At 45.7% G+C, this 16,415-nt stretch overlaps 8 protein-coding genes across 13 annotated transcripts; 5 read left to right on the forward strand and 3 right to left on the reverse strand.

Annotated features, from left to right (window-relative positions):
* The first annotated feature begins 288 nt into the window (after positions 1-288).
* On the forward strand, positions 289-7,710 carry Hasp (Hig-anchoring scaffold protein). Its single transcript, XM_020954684.2, has 16 exons — positions 289-532; positions 954-1,253; positions 1,308-1,487; positions 1,552-1,743; positions 1,806-1,982; positions 2,543-2,725; positions 2,797-3,593; positions 3,667-3,874; positions 3,937-4,919; positions 4,979-5,086; positions 5,150-5,469; positions 5,525-5,670; positions 5,734-5,848; positions 5,905-6,023; positions 6,090-6,249; positions 6,451-7,710. Exons 1-16 carry the CDS (start codon positions 481-483, stop codon positions 7,382-7,384), a joined length of 4,974 nt encoding a protein of 1,657 aa, XP_020810343.1. The 5' UTR covers positions 289-480; the 3' UTR covers positions 7,385-7,710.
* A 70-nt stretch (positions 7,711-7,780) lies between these two features.
* LOC110186003 (gametocyte-specific factor 1 homolog) lies at positions 7,781-8,931 on the forward strand. Of its 4 annotated transcripts, none has more exons than XM_020955034.2 (3): positions 7,781-7,921; positions 7,977-8,138; positions 8,201-8,931. In XM_020955034.2, the coding sequence occupies exon 3, from the start codon at positions 8,236-8,238 to the stop codon at positions 8,695-8,697; it is 462 nt and encodes a 153-aa protein (XP_020810693.2). In that variant the 5' UTR covers positions 7,781-7,921; positions 7,977-8,138; positions 8,201-8,235; the 3' UTR covers positions 8,698-8,931. The 4 variants fall into 4 exon arrangements, with proteins under 4 accessions (XP_020810693.2, XP_020810694.2, XP_020810691.2 ...); XM_020955035.2 differs by having other exon boundaries at positions 7,787-7,921; positions 7,992-8,138; XM_020955032.2 differs by having other exon boundaries at positions 7,887-8,138.
* A 548-nt stretch (positions 8,932-9,479) lies between these two features.
* Positions 9,480-10,116, reverse strand: LOC110185737 (uncharacterized). The gene is made up of 2 exons (XM_020954728.2): positions 9,970-10,116; positions 9,480-9,908 (listed from the first exon to the last, which is right to left on the reverse strand). The coding sequence occupies exons 1-2, from the start codon at positions 9,991-9,993 to the stop codon at positions 9,492-9,494; spliced, it is 441 nt and encodes a 146-aa protein (XP_020810387.2). The 5' UTR covers positions 9,994-10,116; the 3' UTR covers positions 9,480-9,491.
* Positions 10,046-11,502, forward strand: LOC110185738 (uncharacterized). The gene is made up of 2 exons (XM_020954729.2): positions 10,046-10,438; positions 10,507-11,502. The coding sequence occupies exons 1-2, from the start codon at positions 10,409-10,411 to the stop codon at positions 11,419-11,421; spliced, it is 945 nt and encodes a 314-aa protein (XP_020810388.2). The 5' UTR covers positions 10,046-10,408; the 3' UTR covers positions 11,422-11,502.
* Positions 11,503-11,797: 295 nt separating this feature from the next.
* On the forward strand, positions 11,798-12,876 carry LOC110185764 (uncharacterized). Its single transcript, XM_020954767.2, has 5 exons — positions 11,798-11,897; positions 11,960-12,112; positions 12,175-12,288; positions 12,350-12,520; positions 12,574-12,876. The coding sequence occupies exons 1-5, from the start codon at positions 11,835-11,837 to the stop codon at positions 12,769-12,771; spliced, it is 699 nt and encodes a 232-aa protein (XP_020810426.1). The 5' UTR covers positions 11,798-11,834; the 3' UTR covers positions 12,772-12,876.
* A 140-nt stretch (positions 12,877-13,016) lies between these two features.
* OS9 (Olfactory-specific 9) lies at positions 13,017-13,960 on the reverse strand. The gene is made up of 2 exons (XM_020954768.2): positions 13,696-13,960; positions 13,017-13,636 (listed from the first exon to the last, which is right to left on the reverse strand). Exons 1-2 carry the CDS (start codon positions 13,750-13,752, stop codon positions 13,094-13,096), a joined length of 600 nt encoding a protein of 199 aa, XP_020810427.2. The 5' UTR covers positions 13,753-13,960; the 3' UTR covers positions 13,017-13,093.
* LOC110185825 (uncharacterized) lies at positions 13,826-15,128 on the forward strand. 3 transcript variants are annotated; one of them, XM_020954832.2, is made up of 3 exons: positions 13,826-13,983; positions 14,036-14,449; positions 14,513-15,128. In XM_020954832.2, the coding sequence occupies exons 1-2, from the start codon at positions 13,942-13,944 to the stop codon at positions 14,447-14,449; spliced, it is 456 nt and encodes a 151-aa protein (XP_020810491.2). In that variant the 5' UTR covers positions 13,826-13,941; the 3' UTR covers positions 14,513-15,128. The 3 variants fall into 3 exon arrangements, with proteins under 3 accessions (XP_020810491.2, XP_086697207.1, XP_086697208.1); XM_086841081.1 differs by having other exon boundaries at positions 14,036-14,445; XM_086841082.1 differs by having other exon boundaries at positions 13,882-13,979; positions 14,036-14,445.
* Positions 14,471-15,254, reverse strand: Hf (Helical Factor). The gene is made up of 2 exons (XM_020954831.2): positions 15,154-15,254; positions 14,471-15,099 (listed from the first exon to the last, which is right to left on the reverse strand). The coding sequence occupies exons 1-2, from the start codon at positions 15,223-15,225 to the stop codon at positions 14,539-14,541; spliced, it is 633 nt and encodes a 210-aa protein (XP_020810490.1). The 5' UTR covers positions 15,226-15,254; the 3' UTR covers positions 14,471-14,538.
* Positions 15,255-16,415: the final 1,161 nt, after the last annotated feature.

Here is a 16,415-nt window from a genome sequence, read left to right on the forward strand (position 1 = left end):
TTATTACATATTACATTATTAGGGAACTCTGTTTGCTTGAATATAAAACAAAAGAACTGAACTGAATTGAGTTAAGTAATTAAAAAAAATTCGAAATACTTGTTTTAAATAAAATATGTGGCTTCTAGAGCTCCGTGAAGCAGGAATCCCTATGATTTCCTTTAATTTTTCTCTCTCACATTCCCTTTGAAGGACCAACCACCAATCGAGAGCTGTCAAAGTGGGTGCTGCTCGCCTGATCTGTCAAAGTCGCAGAAGTGAAAAAGGCGAAAAGCAGCTGGACTGCCTGCATTTCGTTTCTTTACCTCAACGTGACAAGTCTCGGGACGCGGAACTCTGGCCTTAGAGTAGCAAAAAAGTTTCTCAATAAATTCCCCTTTGCGAGGAATTCCGAATACAACAACTAAGATGCTGTAAAGCAGAGCGAGTTCTGTGAAAAGGGGAAAATCAAAAAGGAAAACCCAATTAAATAATATCAAAATGAATCGGTTGCTGCTTCAGTGTCTGGTGACCACCATTCTGGTCTACAAAGGTACATCAATGGGTTATACTTCCATGAGAAAACAGGACCAAGAACTTGGCTTCCAAGCTATTGCTTAACAGGATAAACTACTTAAGAAACCGGAGAATAATAATAATCCTAGATTTCTCGAGTTCTTGAAATTGCCAAGATGAAAAATGTATATGCTGCGTGGGATTATATAAGCTGGAGACCAGTGCGCAGGCTCCAAAAGAGTCTGGCACCCAACCATCTGACATCTGGACCAGGCATCGGGGGAAATAGGTCAATGTTTTTGCCAGCACGCGAGGCATACGGAGCAAAACAGACGCGAATCCGTAACCAAAACAGAAGCCCCAACAAGGGGTGGCTCCTGCACTTGAGTCCGGGCGGGGGTTTGTTTTCCTTCTAGATGACTAACAGCTGTGACCTGTGTGTGTGTGTGTGCTTTCAGTGACATCCGTGCCCACCAGCACAGTGAGTACCAGCCTGCAGACCACCTCGGAGATACCGCAGCAGGATGATGACGATGACGACTGGGAGGAGGATGATGATTCCTTGGAGTCTGATGATGATGGACGCGTCTACAAAAATCCCCGTAACTCACCCTCTTCCGAGTGTCCGCGGGACGAGGAGCAGGCCACGCTGCTTGGCCAGAAATGCCTAAGGAAGTGCTCCTCCGACGAGGACTGCAAGAGCAAGAAGAAAAAGTGCTTGTGCGATGGCGTTTGCGGCAACTCCTGCATCAAGCCGGGTTAGAGTTCAAACTCAAACATATTTAAACCCAATTTAATGCCTCTGTCTGCAGATCGTGAATGTCCAGAACTGGCGCAACCCAGCCTGGGTCAGGTCACTGTGGCTGGACGACATTTTGGAGCCCGGGCCTCGTACGCCTGTCCCCATGACTACCACGTGGTGGGCTTGCAGAGTCGACTTTGTCAGGCGGATGGAAATTGGGCTGGTGCTGAGCCGGCTTGCAAGCAAAACAGTAAGTGGAATCCCCCAAAAACTTGGTTTTAAAATTTTCCAAAATTAAATGAGACCCTTCTTAGTTTACTGCCTGAAACCGCCACAGATCGAGCATGCTAGGAACTCTGCCCTGCCGGAACAGGAGACCTTCGACCTGGACTCCACGGTGCAGTATCACTGTCACACCGGCTATGTGACCAATGGCTTTCCGCGGGCCAAGTGCCTGGCCATTGATAACCAGGCCAGTTGGTATGGACCAGACATACAGTGCGAACGTGAGTTGGATGCTTGGGAGACCTAGGGGATTACCACTAACTTAACCTATTTGAGACTACAGCTCGATCCTGTGGCCAGCCACCGGATCCGGCATATGGATGGCATGCCGGGGAGTGCTATACCTACGGATGCAAGATCACCTACAATTGTGGAACTGGCTATGAGCTGGTGGGCAAGCACGAACGCTACTGCCAGTCGGATGGCTCCTGGACGCCCAAGGAGCTGCCCACCTGTGTCTGTGAGTATTGCGGTGATGCGTGTAGAGTTTGTAACCGAACCTCTGACCTCTGACCTTTGAAGCGGATAGCGCAAACGTAACCACCACCCCAGCGACCATTTGAGTTGCCAACTAATTAGAGCTGGCGAGGGCACAGATCCGAATCCGAAATCTGAAATCCGAAAATCCGTAAACCGAAACCATGTTAAAAGCGTACTTTGGTCAGGGCCCAAGGTCTCCAGTCGGAGTCCTCTGCTCCTGTTAACCACATACACTCTCTCTGATACGATATGATCTAGTGTTACCCATAGATTGTTCAAATTTTATGCAATACATTGTTGTTGTTGTTGGCCTATTAATGTTGATTGAATGAATAAATAAAAGTTACCGCAAATCTTGAGCAAAACAAAAATGAAAACAAAGCAAAATAAAACCAAAAGAATTGAATCAAAAATTGAAACCCATACTCTAAAGTTGTTTTATTTGGTGGATCTCGATTGCGAGATTTGTGGTAACTTTTAGCGTACTTTAAGTGTCTAAAATTCATTGTTAACATTGTCATACCTCCTCCGCCCCTCTAGTGGTCACATCGGTGGTGTGTCCCACACCGGAGAACCCCAAGAACGGCAAGGCCACCTACACCACATTGGCCTACAACTCGGTGGTGAGCTACGAGTGCCGCTATGGCTACACGCTTGTGGGTGAGAGCTCCAGTCGCTGTGGAGCGGATCGCAAGTGGAGCGGCACTTTGCCCACCTGCAAGGGTAAGTGGAACCGAGTTTATTCTGCTCAGAGTTGCTTATACATATGTATAACTCTAACAATCTAATGACAGAGATCAACTGCGGACATCCTGGAGTGCTTTACAATGGTTGGATTGAAAACATTGAGGCGGGCACTGGACTGGGTGCCAGCATCATCTTCCGCTGCCAGCCGGAGATGATGATCAATGGCCTGGGCTCGAGCGTCTGCCAGATCGACGGACGATGGCGAAACACCCTTCCCGAGTGCCTGGCGCCGTGCGTGGTGCCCACCATCTCGCAGGGTAATGTATATCCCATTGAGATAACCACCGATGAGAACGGAACGACGATCATTCATCCGCCCACGACCACGACGCAGTCACCAACGCAAACCCAGAGCCTAGGCGGAGTGGAGAAGGTTAAACACGGCACGGCGCTGGAGGTCAAGTGTGATGAGAACTACGAGTTTCCAGTCTCGCTGCTCAGTCCGCCCACCTGCAACAATGGCACCTGGAGCATCATTCCCCGCTGCATTCCGGCCAGATGCAAGAGCATGCCTCGTCCCCCAAAGCATGGCATGGTAATGGCCCCGAAGACGGAGCATGGAATGAAGGCGCGATTTAAGTGCAAGGATGGCTTTAAACTGGTCAGTCCCGAGGGCAAAGATGTTACTGATCCCCACGACTATGTGCTTACCTGTTCCTTTGGAAACTGGACTGGAGAGACGCCCAAGTGCGACGAGGTCTTCTGCTCTTTTCCGGGCTATATACCCAACGGCAAGGTTCTTCTCGTGGGTAACATGGGACTCTACGATTACCGGCCGTATGTGAAAAAGATAGTGAACAACAAGCAAATCATGTACGACTGCGATAAGGGATATGTCCTGGAGGTAATTCCGGAAAGCACTTTTCTTAAAAGGATTCAAATTTAGATATTTTCTTGGTATTTTATTTACCTCTCAGGTCGGTCCGCCAGGTGCCACATGTGTGGGCGGTAAGTGGCGTCCTCTGGATCTCCCCCAGTGTCTACTGGGACAGCATCCACGTCTTCGCTGGAATCGCCGCAGACGTCGCTCCCTGCAGATTCGTCAGCTAAGATCCATGTATCTCCTGCGTCGCCAGCGGCAGCTTCAACGGGAACTGGTCGAGAACCAAAAGTTTCTTCAGGCGGGTAAGCTAAGGACTAAAACAAAGTTGCATATATATTAATTTCTTTCTAATGTTTTTCAACAGTAAATGCTCCTGCTCAGGAGACGAATCATCGCGTCAAGCGCAGCGCCAGTCCCTATCCTGGTCCGCATCCTCATCCCTCGGATCTGGACCTGGCTTACTCCAAGTACTATCAGAAGATAAAGGAGCGCTACCAGCGATATGTGCGCAAAATGCTTGGTCATGACAGGATTTATGAGAAACTGCACTTCCAGGATGCCCGAGGTCACAATCTCAACGCTCATGATGGAGGGCAGGTGATGATGCGGGGCAAATCCAACTTCAGGGACTTTGAGGTCGGTAACAATTACCGCGCTGGTATCGGTGCTGGTGGAGGCGGTGTTGTGCCCCTGCCCAACATCAACCAGGTTTCCCGGAATCATGTGGGTCATATGGAACGCAGCTCCAATGAAGCGCCCCTGGGCAACGGTTCGCCGCCGGATACATCGCGTAGCTTCCATGTGAATGCCACTAGATCCTACATTGAACACCTGAAGTCGCAAATTGTCCGTCGGAGGCGCAAGCGAAGCTCCAGCATTGGACAGGCACCTCCACCATCGGTGGCCACTCTTCCGGATGGGGAAGTGGACAGCAGTGACGGCGGGGAGTCCGGAAAAGGAGGCAATGGCAAGCGGTTACGTGGTCCCTGCGAGGATCTGGACTGGGATTCTTTTGGCAACGTGACTGTCGTTCGCCCGGGCAAAGCTCCTGGCCGCAATGCCGTGGGCATCATGCTGCAGTTGGAGTGCAACGCTGGCTTTAAACTGAATATCAAAGGTGAGAATGCCACGGCGCGCTGTATCCGAGGAATCTGGAAGCCAGAAACACCAAAGTGTCTATCCGCTCCGTGCTTGGTGCCCGCCGTAGAGCATGGCCAGTACTACAAGGTGGAGTCGCATACGAAGCAGCTTAGCGACAAGCCCTCATTGCCGCCGGTCTCCACCTACGAGGAGATCCAGTCCAACGAATTCATCACTCTGGAGTGCGAGGATGGCTTCAACATACAGGTAAGGGTTGGCAACTAAAGCTATATGAATATACCATATATTCTTTCCTGATATTTTAGGGCTCTGCTCAGTTGCGATGTGCTCATGGCTCATGGTCGGTGAACGCCTTTTCAGAATGCACCTCTGTACCCTGCACGCTGCCCAACATTCCAGGTGTCATCTATGATGTAGGACTCTGATCTCATCAAGCTATAGATCAAACATTAATTATATAAATCTATATATCATAGGGAGGATATCGAGCAGGACTAACCATTGGTCATGGAAGCACCGTAAACGTTCGCTGTGAAACCTCTACGAATGCCAATCCCATTGAGATGTCCTGCCACAAGGGCGTCCTCACCCCGCCCAGTGTTCCCTGTGAGTCAGGATTGCGAAAATCCCGTGAGGAACTGGAGCATACCACCTCGGCGCCACATCCCCCCAATTCTAAGGCTGAGCACAACGAATTGGACAACGATCACGACCATCACGACAACAGTACGGATGAGCACGACGACATGAAGATGTGCGGTCCTCCGAGTCTTACGGACGGAGCTCTGGTCTACAAGTAAGTGATGGTTTCGCCTGCATTGAGTTTCTCTAAGTTCTTTGAATACCTGAAGGAACCCTGAGCATCCAGAGCTGGATGGGGCCTATGAGAGCGGAACGGAGATCTTCTTCAATTGCATTCCAAATGCGGCCGGGGATCGGCAGACATGGCGCATCATCTGTGACAATGGACTGTGGATTGGACGATCATATAATTGCGGTGAGTTATGTTTGAATCTCTTGCGTTTTTGAACTATAACTTTACTTTTGTATCTATACCTAGAAAACGGAACGTGTGTGTTTAGGAACAATGAAGCCAATGTGGTCAGCTTTTATAATGACCTAGAGATCCGTGAAGATGTTGTGGATTTTCCACCAGGAGCTACAATCATATCTAGGTAAGTTTTTTAATGGAATCTCATCCTATATCCCTTCAATGTGCCTATTCCCTTAGGTGCGTCGATATTGGCAAGTTCTCGATGATGGGCAGCCACGAAAGGACCTGCATTCACTCGGAGTGGACCAACACCAAACCCGTGTGTTCGGGCCTTAACCAGGAGAATGACTATGCAAGTGAGTATTTTATACTTGTATCTACTTTATTTACCTGATATACCCTTTTCTTCATTCCCAATGCAGTGGAGAAGGCGCCAACCATATTATTCCGCCACCAGAACGGACCCATTGCCCAGAGTAACGATGGCAAGTTGATCGTATATCCGGGTACAACCCTTCACATGGAGTGCCTGTGGATGCGGCGCTTTGGCAATCCCAAGTGGAACGTCAGTCACACGCACAAGTGGGTATCGGTTGTTTGGGTTGTGAGCAAAGCGATTCAGATTGGATCCTTTTTCTAAAATTCCCAATTACATTTCAGCTTGAACTTGGGACAAGACTTTCTTAATTATCAAAGATATACTTTAATAGATCGCATAGATTTATGGAACTCTTGGTCTTCGATGTAGCTACCTCTTTTAACTTAAATCCGTGTGTCTTGCAGGAACTACACCGAGGGCTGGGTGACGGAGGCGGACGAGGGCAGGGATTCAACGCTGGAGTACCGCCTGAGCATCATCGATGCGGCCAGCGATGACACCGGATTCTATTCGTGCATGACACCGGCAAGGCATGAGCATGCCGTGGAGGTGGTGGTTAAGGAGATCAACTGCCCGGAGATCCCGATGCGGCGCGGCCTGATCGTGAATACGAACGACACCAAGCTGAGCACACGAGCGCTGTTGTCCTGCGCCAACGGCAACTCGTTGATTGGCGCCTCGGAGCTGTTCTGCTTGCCGAGTGGCAATTGGAGCGCACCGTTGCCGGTTTGCGAGAGCGTCGAGTGCGGCGACATCCCGCTGGGGAACAACGCGAGCTCGCCGCGCGTCTCCGTGCTGTCGCGCGAGGTGGGCGGCCGGGCGGCCTTCTCGTGCGCCTCCGGGTATGGGCTACGCGGCCCCTCGGAGGCAATATGCAATCCTACGGGCGAATGGTCAGCGCCGCTGCCCACCTGCGTGGAGGTGCAGTGCGACAACCCGGGGGCGCCGCAAAACGGTTACGCCCAGGGCTCGGCACCTTACCGTGCCGGCGATGTGGTCCAGTTCAATTGCAACCCGGAGTACATGATGCAGGGCCAGCCAATTATTGCCTGCCAGGATAACGGGCGCTGGTCTGGAGGTCTCCCCAAATGCGTTCAGGCCTGCTCCTACCCGGGCACCGTCATCAGCGGCCGGATGTCCTCCGTGAAGTTCTACTACGCGATCGGCGAGAGCATCACCTTCACCTGTGACGCCGGCCTCGATCTGCGCGGTTCCAAGGTGCTCAAGTGCCTCAAGAATGGAAAATGGTCCAGTGCCATTCCCACTTGCGTGACCAACGATGGTCCAGCTCCTGGATCCGTCGGGGCCACCAAGCACTTGTCCACTACCATTGGCTAGGGTCACGAGGCCGAATGTCTGAACAAGACGATGAAATCTGACAACGATCGAAGGCCGGGTTAATGCTTTGCACCAGAGTGATACTAATACATATTACGTACATACTAACTAATGCACATTCAAGGCGCACAGTCACGCGTATACTAGCTAATATCGACATTCTTGCGATTCAATTGTAACTCTAACTGTAACTGTAACTATAACTATAACTATAACTATAACTATAAATGTAACTGTAGCCGTATCTAACGGAAATCATTTTAATTTTAAATACAAGTAAATGTTTGTCGAATAAACAGATCCTTCAAAGGCCGTATTATTCTTAATATTTTGTGTAGAGTTTAACTTCTTTTTTAAATTTTCAATTAAAAAGTCGTTAACAATGATTTTAGAGATGTATTCCAAATTTTTAATGTGGTTCTGAGATCCATGATTCTAATGTCACAACTGATACGGAAAGTTAGGAACACATCTGTATTCCTACAGCAAAAGTACAGACAGGAAAAAACTCTCTCGAGAAATTTCTGAAAATATTAGGTAAAATAATAAAATGTTTTGTATTTTGTTTTTTGTCTTTAACAAAAATTAAAAGAGCTTCCTTAACAAGGCTAAAAAACTTCGACGGCAAAGCGAATAGAGCTTAAGATAATTAGAATTCAAAGGGAAAAGTCTTAAACTTCTGTAAATCCGACAAAAGACCAAACTGCGTTGGTGTTGATTTTGACGTGAAGTCTTTGAACTTTGAAGATATTTGGTATGATAAACATATATTGAATGTTTGTACTAATTCTTTCACTAGACTAATAAATTGCTAAGATTTCTTTTCATTTTCCAAGGAAAACACTTCAACGATGTCCCAGAATTATAGCATTATTCCGGGAACAAAACTAGAGGACTTGGTGGTCTGTCCCTACGACAGCAACCATCGCCTGCTTCCCAATCGCCTGGCTGTGCATCTTGTACGCTGCGGACGCAACTATTCTTCCAAACAGAAGGAGCAATGCGGCCAAACTTGCGCCCAAATCCACTCCATGATGGAGATGAAGTCGCATGCTAAAGTCTGCCAAAATGGGTGTGCATTAGAAAAGGCTATGAATCCGGTCATGGTGACACAGGAGAAGGCACAACCTTCCGATTTCTGTGTGGAGTCTACTGAGGACTGGGATGCTGAGCCACCATCAGGAACCTACGATCCGTTGGACCATTGCGAAAAGCATTACATCATTCGCAATCCCCAGGGAAATGCGCCGGCGGCACGTCGCGAGTTTCGTGCACGCGAGCGCCTTCGTTTCGTCGAGAAAAACAAGTTCTAGAATCTAAATGCATATAAAGAATACACACTTTACACCACTTAAAAATACGAATCCGCAAATCAATAATCCAGAAAGAAATAAATATTATAACATACCATCAATCACACTTCTTGGAGCTTCAAAAACAAATACCATTTATAGTATAACAATTATACAATTATCTGTTTGTTTGGTACATACACATAAATTATGTAAACTATGATTCGGTTATAAAATAAAACCTTTATGCCTGAAGATTGTATAAGAGGTTAAAAATTCAGATTCTGATATTTACAGTACATCTAAATGATATATTAGGAGAAGCCATGAGTAAGTTAAATCTAAAGATTTACAATGCTTCCATTTTCCATTATTCTGAGGGCACTGATGATCTTATAACTCTGAGATTAAGTACCATTCCGACCTTGTTATTATTATTATTTATTGTTTATTGTTTATACATTAAACATTATTCAAGGTGGTACCGTCGCACACGTGCTGACCACTTCCTCAAGCGCTTTTCCCTCTCAATGTTTGTGAAAACCATTGTGACCGATCGCGTGGCGCAGTTTTCCGATTGCGATGACTGCCTACAGTCACAGAAACAGGTTCTGGGGAAATAAATACAAAGTAGTAATAAGCTTGAAATTAATTTTATAATAATTAATTGTTATCCAGCAGCAGAATTCCACCCGCATCGTGGCATTCACAACAATCGTCTGCCATTTCACTACATCATAAAATCAGAATTCTGTCATCTAATTAAATTGTTTATGATTGACCCATGAAGTAAGAGAAGGGTATTAACTATATTCTTATTTAATGTGTAATAAATAATTTGTAAAACAGCATTCGAGTTTGGGCTTGGTAAATGCATCATTCCAGTGGGCCCAACGCTTCTCCTTCCTGAGGCTGTGGAATCCATCGTGAGCTTTCACGTGACGTAAGCCTGGTTTATGGTCCCCTGGCCTTACGAAAGGGTATCCAGCGTTCTCTACAGAACTACTATCCGATGCAGACTGGTCATTGGAAGAGGACTGGGTTGGTGTCGATATTGTGGAGGAGCTGGAATCCCAGGCAGTGGTAATGTTGACAGTTGTTGGTCCATCTTCGCTGGTTTTAGTTGCATCTGTAGCTTCGGTTTTTATGGTGACTTCTGTGGTTATGACTGACTCAGTAGCATGGCTTTCCTGTGCTTCTAGAACCGCTACCAAGAATATAATTGATCCAATCTGCAAGCAGTTTAAAAAACAAAAGATATAAGCAAGAGATGAAATCCCCAACCTTGCTTACCAGCTGCAAGTTTAGTATTGCCATGTTGACGTCACTTTTCTCTGCCAGAAGCGGCGACTGGGCAAAGCCACCTTTTATAGTCGCTGCGCCCGTCAATTCGATTAGAGCAACCGCAGCCGTGGAGACTGATTGGAGGAGTCATTGCCTGATTTTACGGGCAGAGCGAATTCCCTGATAGTTCTGACGATCTCATAATTACGAACGCAGGTTGGGAAATTCCGGGCAGACGCATCCACCACCTGATGGCGATCGGGTTTTTTGAATCCATCTCAGAGAGATAGAGAGAGCTTGAGTCCGAGCTGATTGCTCCGGGGCGAGTGTAATTGTGGGCTTTCTGATTTCCATATTTGTGGGCGATTCTGGACTATATAAGCCCGATCCGTCGTGCCGAGACCAAACAGTTCTCGCCAAGTACTTGTAGCTGCAGCAACCCATTGAGATGTTCATCAAGCTCCTATTAATTAGCCAGGTGGGTGTGAGATCTTGACCAGGCCATAACAGTTCATTTATTTTTCATTTGCTTTGCATTAATTTTAGCTGCTGGCGCTGGCCTTTGCCCAACTGTCGGTCGAAGAGGCAAAGAAGCTCATTGACGATGCCTCGGTTTACAGTGACGAGGAGACGGGAGATGACATGCATCAGCCGGAGCCACACCATCCTCCCCAGTACAAGCCCCACTATCATAAGCACGTGACCACCACCACCACCACCCTAGAGCCAGAAACAACCACTGAACCACCATTGGAGACGGCTAATAATGCCACCGCTGCTCCCGATGGACTGGGTCAGCTGGATGATGGATTGGGTCAAGTCGTGGCCGGATCAGCGCTTCCAGAGTCCACTACTACGCCGGAACCGGAGCCGGAGACCACTACCACTACAACCACCACATCTACCACTACAACTACGACAACGCCAAAGCCCCACAAGCACGAGCCACACCCCTATTCCCACCCATACCCGCACCCGCATCCTTATCCATACCCACACCCATACCCGTATCCTCATCAACACTCACATCCCTATGGTCAGCCTAGATTCCCCTATACGCCAACAGGACCCAAGCCAGCGCCTCCATCCGAGTCTTCTCCTTCACCTTCCCATGGTGCTGGCCCGAAGTCGCCCGAGTTGAGTGGCTATCCTTCATATCCCAGCTTCAGATCGCCCTACTCTCCGTACCAGCCACCCCTCTTCCAAGGATACCCTGGAAATCCGCATTTAGGGTATCCCGAGGAGCATAATCACGAAGAAGAGTCTGGCGAGGATAAAGCCAAGGACAAGGACCATTCTGGGGAAGAGGATGATAAGAAGCCGGAGGATGTACCGCTGAGACCTATCGGCTTTGGCTATCCATCCGTCTACTTGGTTCCCCGACGACCAGTAATCACTGTGCCCAGCTATCCAAGACCAGGTGGTGGTTATGGATCATCCTATGGCTACGGACGGTACTAATAATCTTAGAAAAACAACTTCAGTTATTAATTAAATTGTATTTAAACAAATAAAATACAATTATTATAAATTTCTCTTAAATTATTAAATGCTTCTCTTAACAACTACTATATATAGTTCATCGTATATTAAATATCAGTACTTCCAATTTAATTTATGCCAAAAGTAAAGTTGCATCTTTTGGTGTGATGAATCAATACATTTTGCAAAGAAATTAAAGCGTATGTGTGATTCGATAATCTGATTGATTTTCTGATTATTTAGTTGTGAGTTTTCCCGGGCTGATAACCGCGGACCCCGGCTCTCACCTAATGATTCCAGTCAGACGGGTTGAGTGCGACGCATATAATTGCAGCGCATTCCACCAAGTTAACTCATTAATCTGACGACCGCCCGGAGGTTGAGACCATAAGATGCTGTCGCTCCGTCCCAGTTTTGTAACCCTGCTCATGGGCTTCCTGTGTATCGTTCAGGGGGTAAGACACAATCAAATAGTCATTTTTTGTTTTTAAATCAAATTTGTAATCAATATTTTCAGGCTAGAATTGTCCGGGACACAGCCGATATACCCACAGAACTGTTCAAGCCAGTGGGTAAAAAAGCAGGCAATGAGCGGACGAGATCTAATCGAGGAAATTCAACTGGCGAACTATACCCTGGATCAGAAGAATCAGATGTTCGATTTCAAGAGGTGAGATGAATAATTTGTAACTGAAAACTAAAAAACATTTACTAAATTCAGTATTATTAAAGCGTTTCGAAGGCGGAGTCGAAGTAGTGACCGAAGAAAATGACCTAGAAGAGGAAAATGATTATGACACTCAACCATTGTACCGCCAAGGGCCTCGTAGAACATCGGGATTTCCTGTGAGTGTAATTAATAAACAATAAGGGTTACTATTTTGTAATAATTAACTATATTTTTTAGTCACCCAATTATGAGAACAGCTTCCCACAGGGAGTGCCCAGATTTGGTCGACCTGAAATTAGCAGACCACCTTTTCCTAGTTCATCAAGTTTCAGGAACAGCAACATAATACCTTTAATCTTTAATCCCAATGAGAGCAATCAAAACACATCCTCATGGGTATCTAGGCCGGTAAGAATTTGTTACTTTTTACTGCTAACATTAGCTAATTTATTTGTTTCCAGATGCAAGTTCCGCTATCGGCCAACAACTTTGGAAGGCCTCTGTCTAGCGGTCGCAGCGGTCCCTTTGGCTCATCCAATAACTTTCACCGTTCCGAGTCTTACAGCTACTCATCCGATGGCAGGGGACCCCCGCAGATCGAGCATAACGTCTATGATTCTCGAGATCCATATAGACAAGTTTCGTTGAGAAACTTTTAACTAGAGCACAAATTGATTTTAGAAACAGTCAGCAGATTCTAAAGCAATAGAAAACATTCGTGTCGAAACAAATAAAGTAATGCAAGTGCATCTCAGTTCATCAGATTCAATGTCATCTCCCCCTTTCAGCCTGAAGCTGATAACTGCCTATTGCCTCTCCACGATTTCCAGATAAACAAGTTGCAAACAAGTCTTAGTATCAATGAATCCGGAAGCAGCAAATCGGCAAACAAATAATGTATAAATTACAGGTTACTAAAAGTATTGTAATATATTTATAGCTTTCCGATCAACCTTCATAAGTTATAAAATAAGTTATAAGTTAAAAGAAATCACTTTCATATAGCAAATCTAATTTCTCAAAGGGATCTTTTTCGTTTTTGAAGTCCATGAACCATTTCAGGAACTCGGAATTTCTTGCCTGTCGACTCTCAGACCAAGTGCTTATATAATTGGCCAATCTCTGCTCGATTCTCTGCAATGCGTCTGCCATTTTCTCCTCCAGACGCCTCTCAATGTCTTCACCTCCATGCTGCTCAAATATGGACATGATAATCTCATCCGCTTCCGAGCTGAACTCTGAGCTCTCCAAAGATTCAAATAGGTTAATAATATCCTCCATGGCATCCGTCATTCTCTCCAATTCGTAAAAGTCCTCAATATCCATGGGATTTATGATGTTAATAAACTCCTGACACATCTCAAGGATGGTACTTTTGGAATCTGGAGGTAAAATGAGCTCGGCCTCGTCAATGACCCGCTGGACAAAGTCTTTAAACTCTTCCAATGTGTCCGACAAAAGCTGGAACATTTCGTTGGCCACGTCGAACTCCAACTGCAGCTTCGTAAAGGTGGGAGCTGACCTCTGCAGAATGTCAAAACATCAGTCGGAAGTCAAGAGTCTAGGAGGAGGAAGGAGCTTACCGACGACTGCAGGATAGTCAGGGCAAGGAGGAACGACCACAGCACTCTGTTGGCCATTGTGTCAAAATTTCTAGCCAGTACTGCGTTGCCTCCGAATCTTTTATAGTGTCCCCAATTCTTACGTGATTGGTAAACAATAACAAGTACGCCTTAATAATAAACAATGTGTGATCGAGAGATCTCCTGCTTCGCGCACTATAATCAGTCCCCAGTCTGCGGTGAGCGTGATAAGAACGTTTTAGTCAGATGCCGCCCCCAGCTATATTCATCTCGGTCTTTCTATTGTCGGTAGGTGGCATCCGTTCTTCTTTCCGATTATTCTATCAAATTGTGTTCTCAGCTTCAGTTGACTCATGTGTCGTCGCGGACCGACAGTCCGGAGTTACGCAAACTGATAAGGCAGCAGGATGAAAGTACTACAGAAGCCCCGGTCCTTCAGTTCGATGATGAGATCAAGGTCTGGGCCCAAGGTCTGGAGCAGCTGGGCCTGGACATGGCCCAGTTTGTGGAGCAGTGTCGCCTGCCGGGTAGTGACTGCCAGCAGCGGAGTGTCCTGCGGCAGCTGAAAGTCCTGCGACACGGCTATACTGAGCTAAAAGCCCGACTCGAGGCTCTGGAGATTAAGTTCGCGGGAACAGTCTGTGATCAGGAGGCAATGGATGGCACTCTGCGAAAGGTCAAGGTTATATTGAGGGAATACGATGAGACCTTCCAAATGCTGAAATCAAAAACCTACAGATTGGTGGGACAGTAGGTAGAACAAATAAATCCAGAATTAAATTAAATCAGTTTTTAATTTCCAATGTGATTTTTTTAGAATATACAGATAGTTCAAAGGTCAAGCTAAAGCGTTCTCCATATACCCGTTGCCACTCCCTCCAGCAGAGCCTTGGCCAGCTTGGTGTAATCCATCAACTGCAGCTCGGGCAGTTGCTGCTGAAGGGTTCGAGGAAACTCTAGATAATATGTGACCAGGCTATCCTCGCTTTCGCTGGCCCAGCGTGTGATATTGGACATAAATTCCAGCCTATCCTGCCGGCTGAGACGCAGATACTTGGCCAGATGAGGCCTGACCTTGCCAAAGAAATTCCGTATGGCTATCTTTTCGCCCGGCAAAACCTCGAGGAGCAGTTTATCGGGAGTTTGATGGGCCATCAGCTGGCTGTTGATCCAGGCGAAGATGTAGTACGCAGTGCTGTAATAATCCTCATTTCCCGCAATGGAGTCCAGATCCTCGAAATACTGCCGGTCGATGGCATCGCTGGCATTCAAGTGCGGCAGTCGCTGGCGGGCATCCTCGATGGTGACCTGAAGCACCTGGTTAAACAGCCTCTCAACGGCCTGGACAGTGGGGCTGGCGAGGGTAGCGGAACGGTCACGGATCTGGACTGAATCGGCCAGGGTCTGGCAATCGGAAAATCAAGAACGGAACTATCTAATCAACTTGAACTCACTCACCAGGCAGATAAGCCACAGGGCCCAGCAGGCGATGCTGATAAGAAGCCTCGGACTGCGCTCTGCTCTAGCCATGCTTCCGTGACCAGTGCTCGTCGGAGACTGATCCCAAGCAAAGCCCCTCCCCGATCGATGTGGTTTTGTTTTGGGTTTATTTTGTTTTATTAAGCGCGAGTAGAAAATATCTCAAGAGTTGTATATTCAAATATAGTGTAGAGTGAGCAAATTATTCGTTCGTTTTCGATTACTTAATTAAGCTAACTAGAAAGTAATGTTACTAATAAATTCGCACACACAATCGACTTGGGATGCTCGTGTGTACTTAGCAATTACATTCGAAAATTGCACATCTTGACCTATACTTAAGTTATTAGACTGCTACTGTACTTCCGTAATGGGTTTTCCGGAATCTTTGTCATGAGTGCAACTATATATACTCATGTTCAGCAATTATTGGCTTATAATATAATAGATTTGGGGAACTTGGAATTTTCTTTATAAATCTTACAATTACTGTCATATAATTGAATTTGCTTTCGCATTTTTATATTATTTCAAGTATATTTTTATAATATGGCGAAACGGAAACGTTTCCAACTTCACAAGGTATTTTGATGTTTGATTGATTTAGGAAATAAATAAATTAAATGCTGCATTTGGCACTCTGACTTTAAAAACACAAATAACATTAGCATTAAAGCTTGCTTACAACTTGCTAGCTATATTTTATTTCAGATAAGACTGAATGTAAAAATAGTTTATCCAATAATTTTGAATATTTTTAAGCTTCTTATTTATTCGACAATATGTATAAATAACTTATATAATATATAAAAAGAATCAGGTTATTTGGACAAGCAAAGATATCTTTTTCGAGAATCGTAATACCCCAAAAAAAAACACTATTAAATTTTTTAATTACAATTAAATCGTCAATATTTGGGGAAACTATTATATATAAAACCTATCTCTAACTTTGTATGAAAAACTAATCAAGTGTAGAAAGGAAAGGAAATATTTAAATTATCAATGCATTGTAGTGAGATCAGGAGTTTTGAGACGGAAGAAAATGTTGCAGTTTTTTTATCTTACCTAAACATTTTATATTGGAATAATCAACAGCCATTTAATAAGCTTGCTTTTCTTAGATATATTTATATTCTGGATATATTTATATTTTACTTTTGTGATCGATTGAAATTTATGTATTGAAAAAGTATTCTATTCTAGGGTTCTTTTTAGTAATGGTTAAATTAAGTGTGACC

This window comes from Drosophila serrata, unplaced genomic scaffold, assembly GCF_035046125.1.
Source record: "Drosophila serrata isolate PLE 108 unplaced genomic scaffold, ASM3504612v1 contig_100, whole genome shotgun sequence".
In the NCBI taxonomy this organism is placed as follows: Eukaryota; Metazoa; Arthropoda; class Insecta; order Diptera; family Drosophilidae; genus Drosophila; species Drosophila serrata.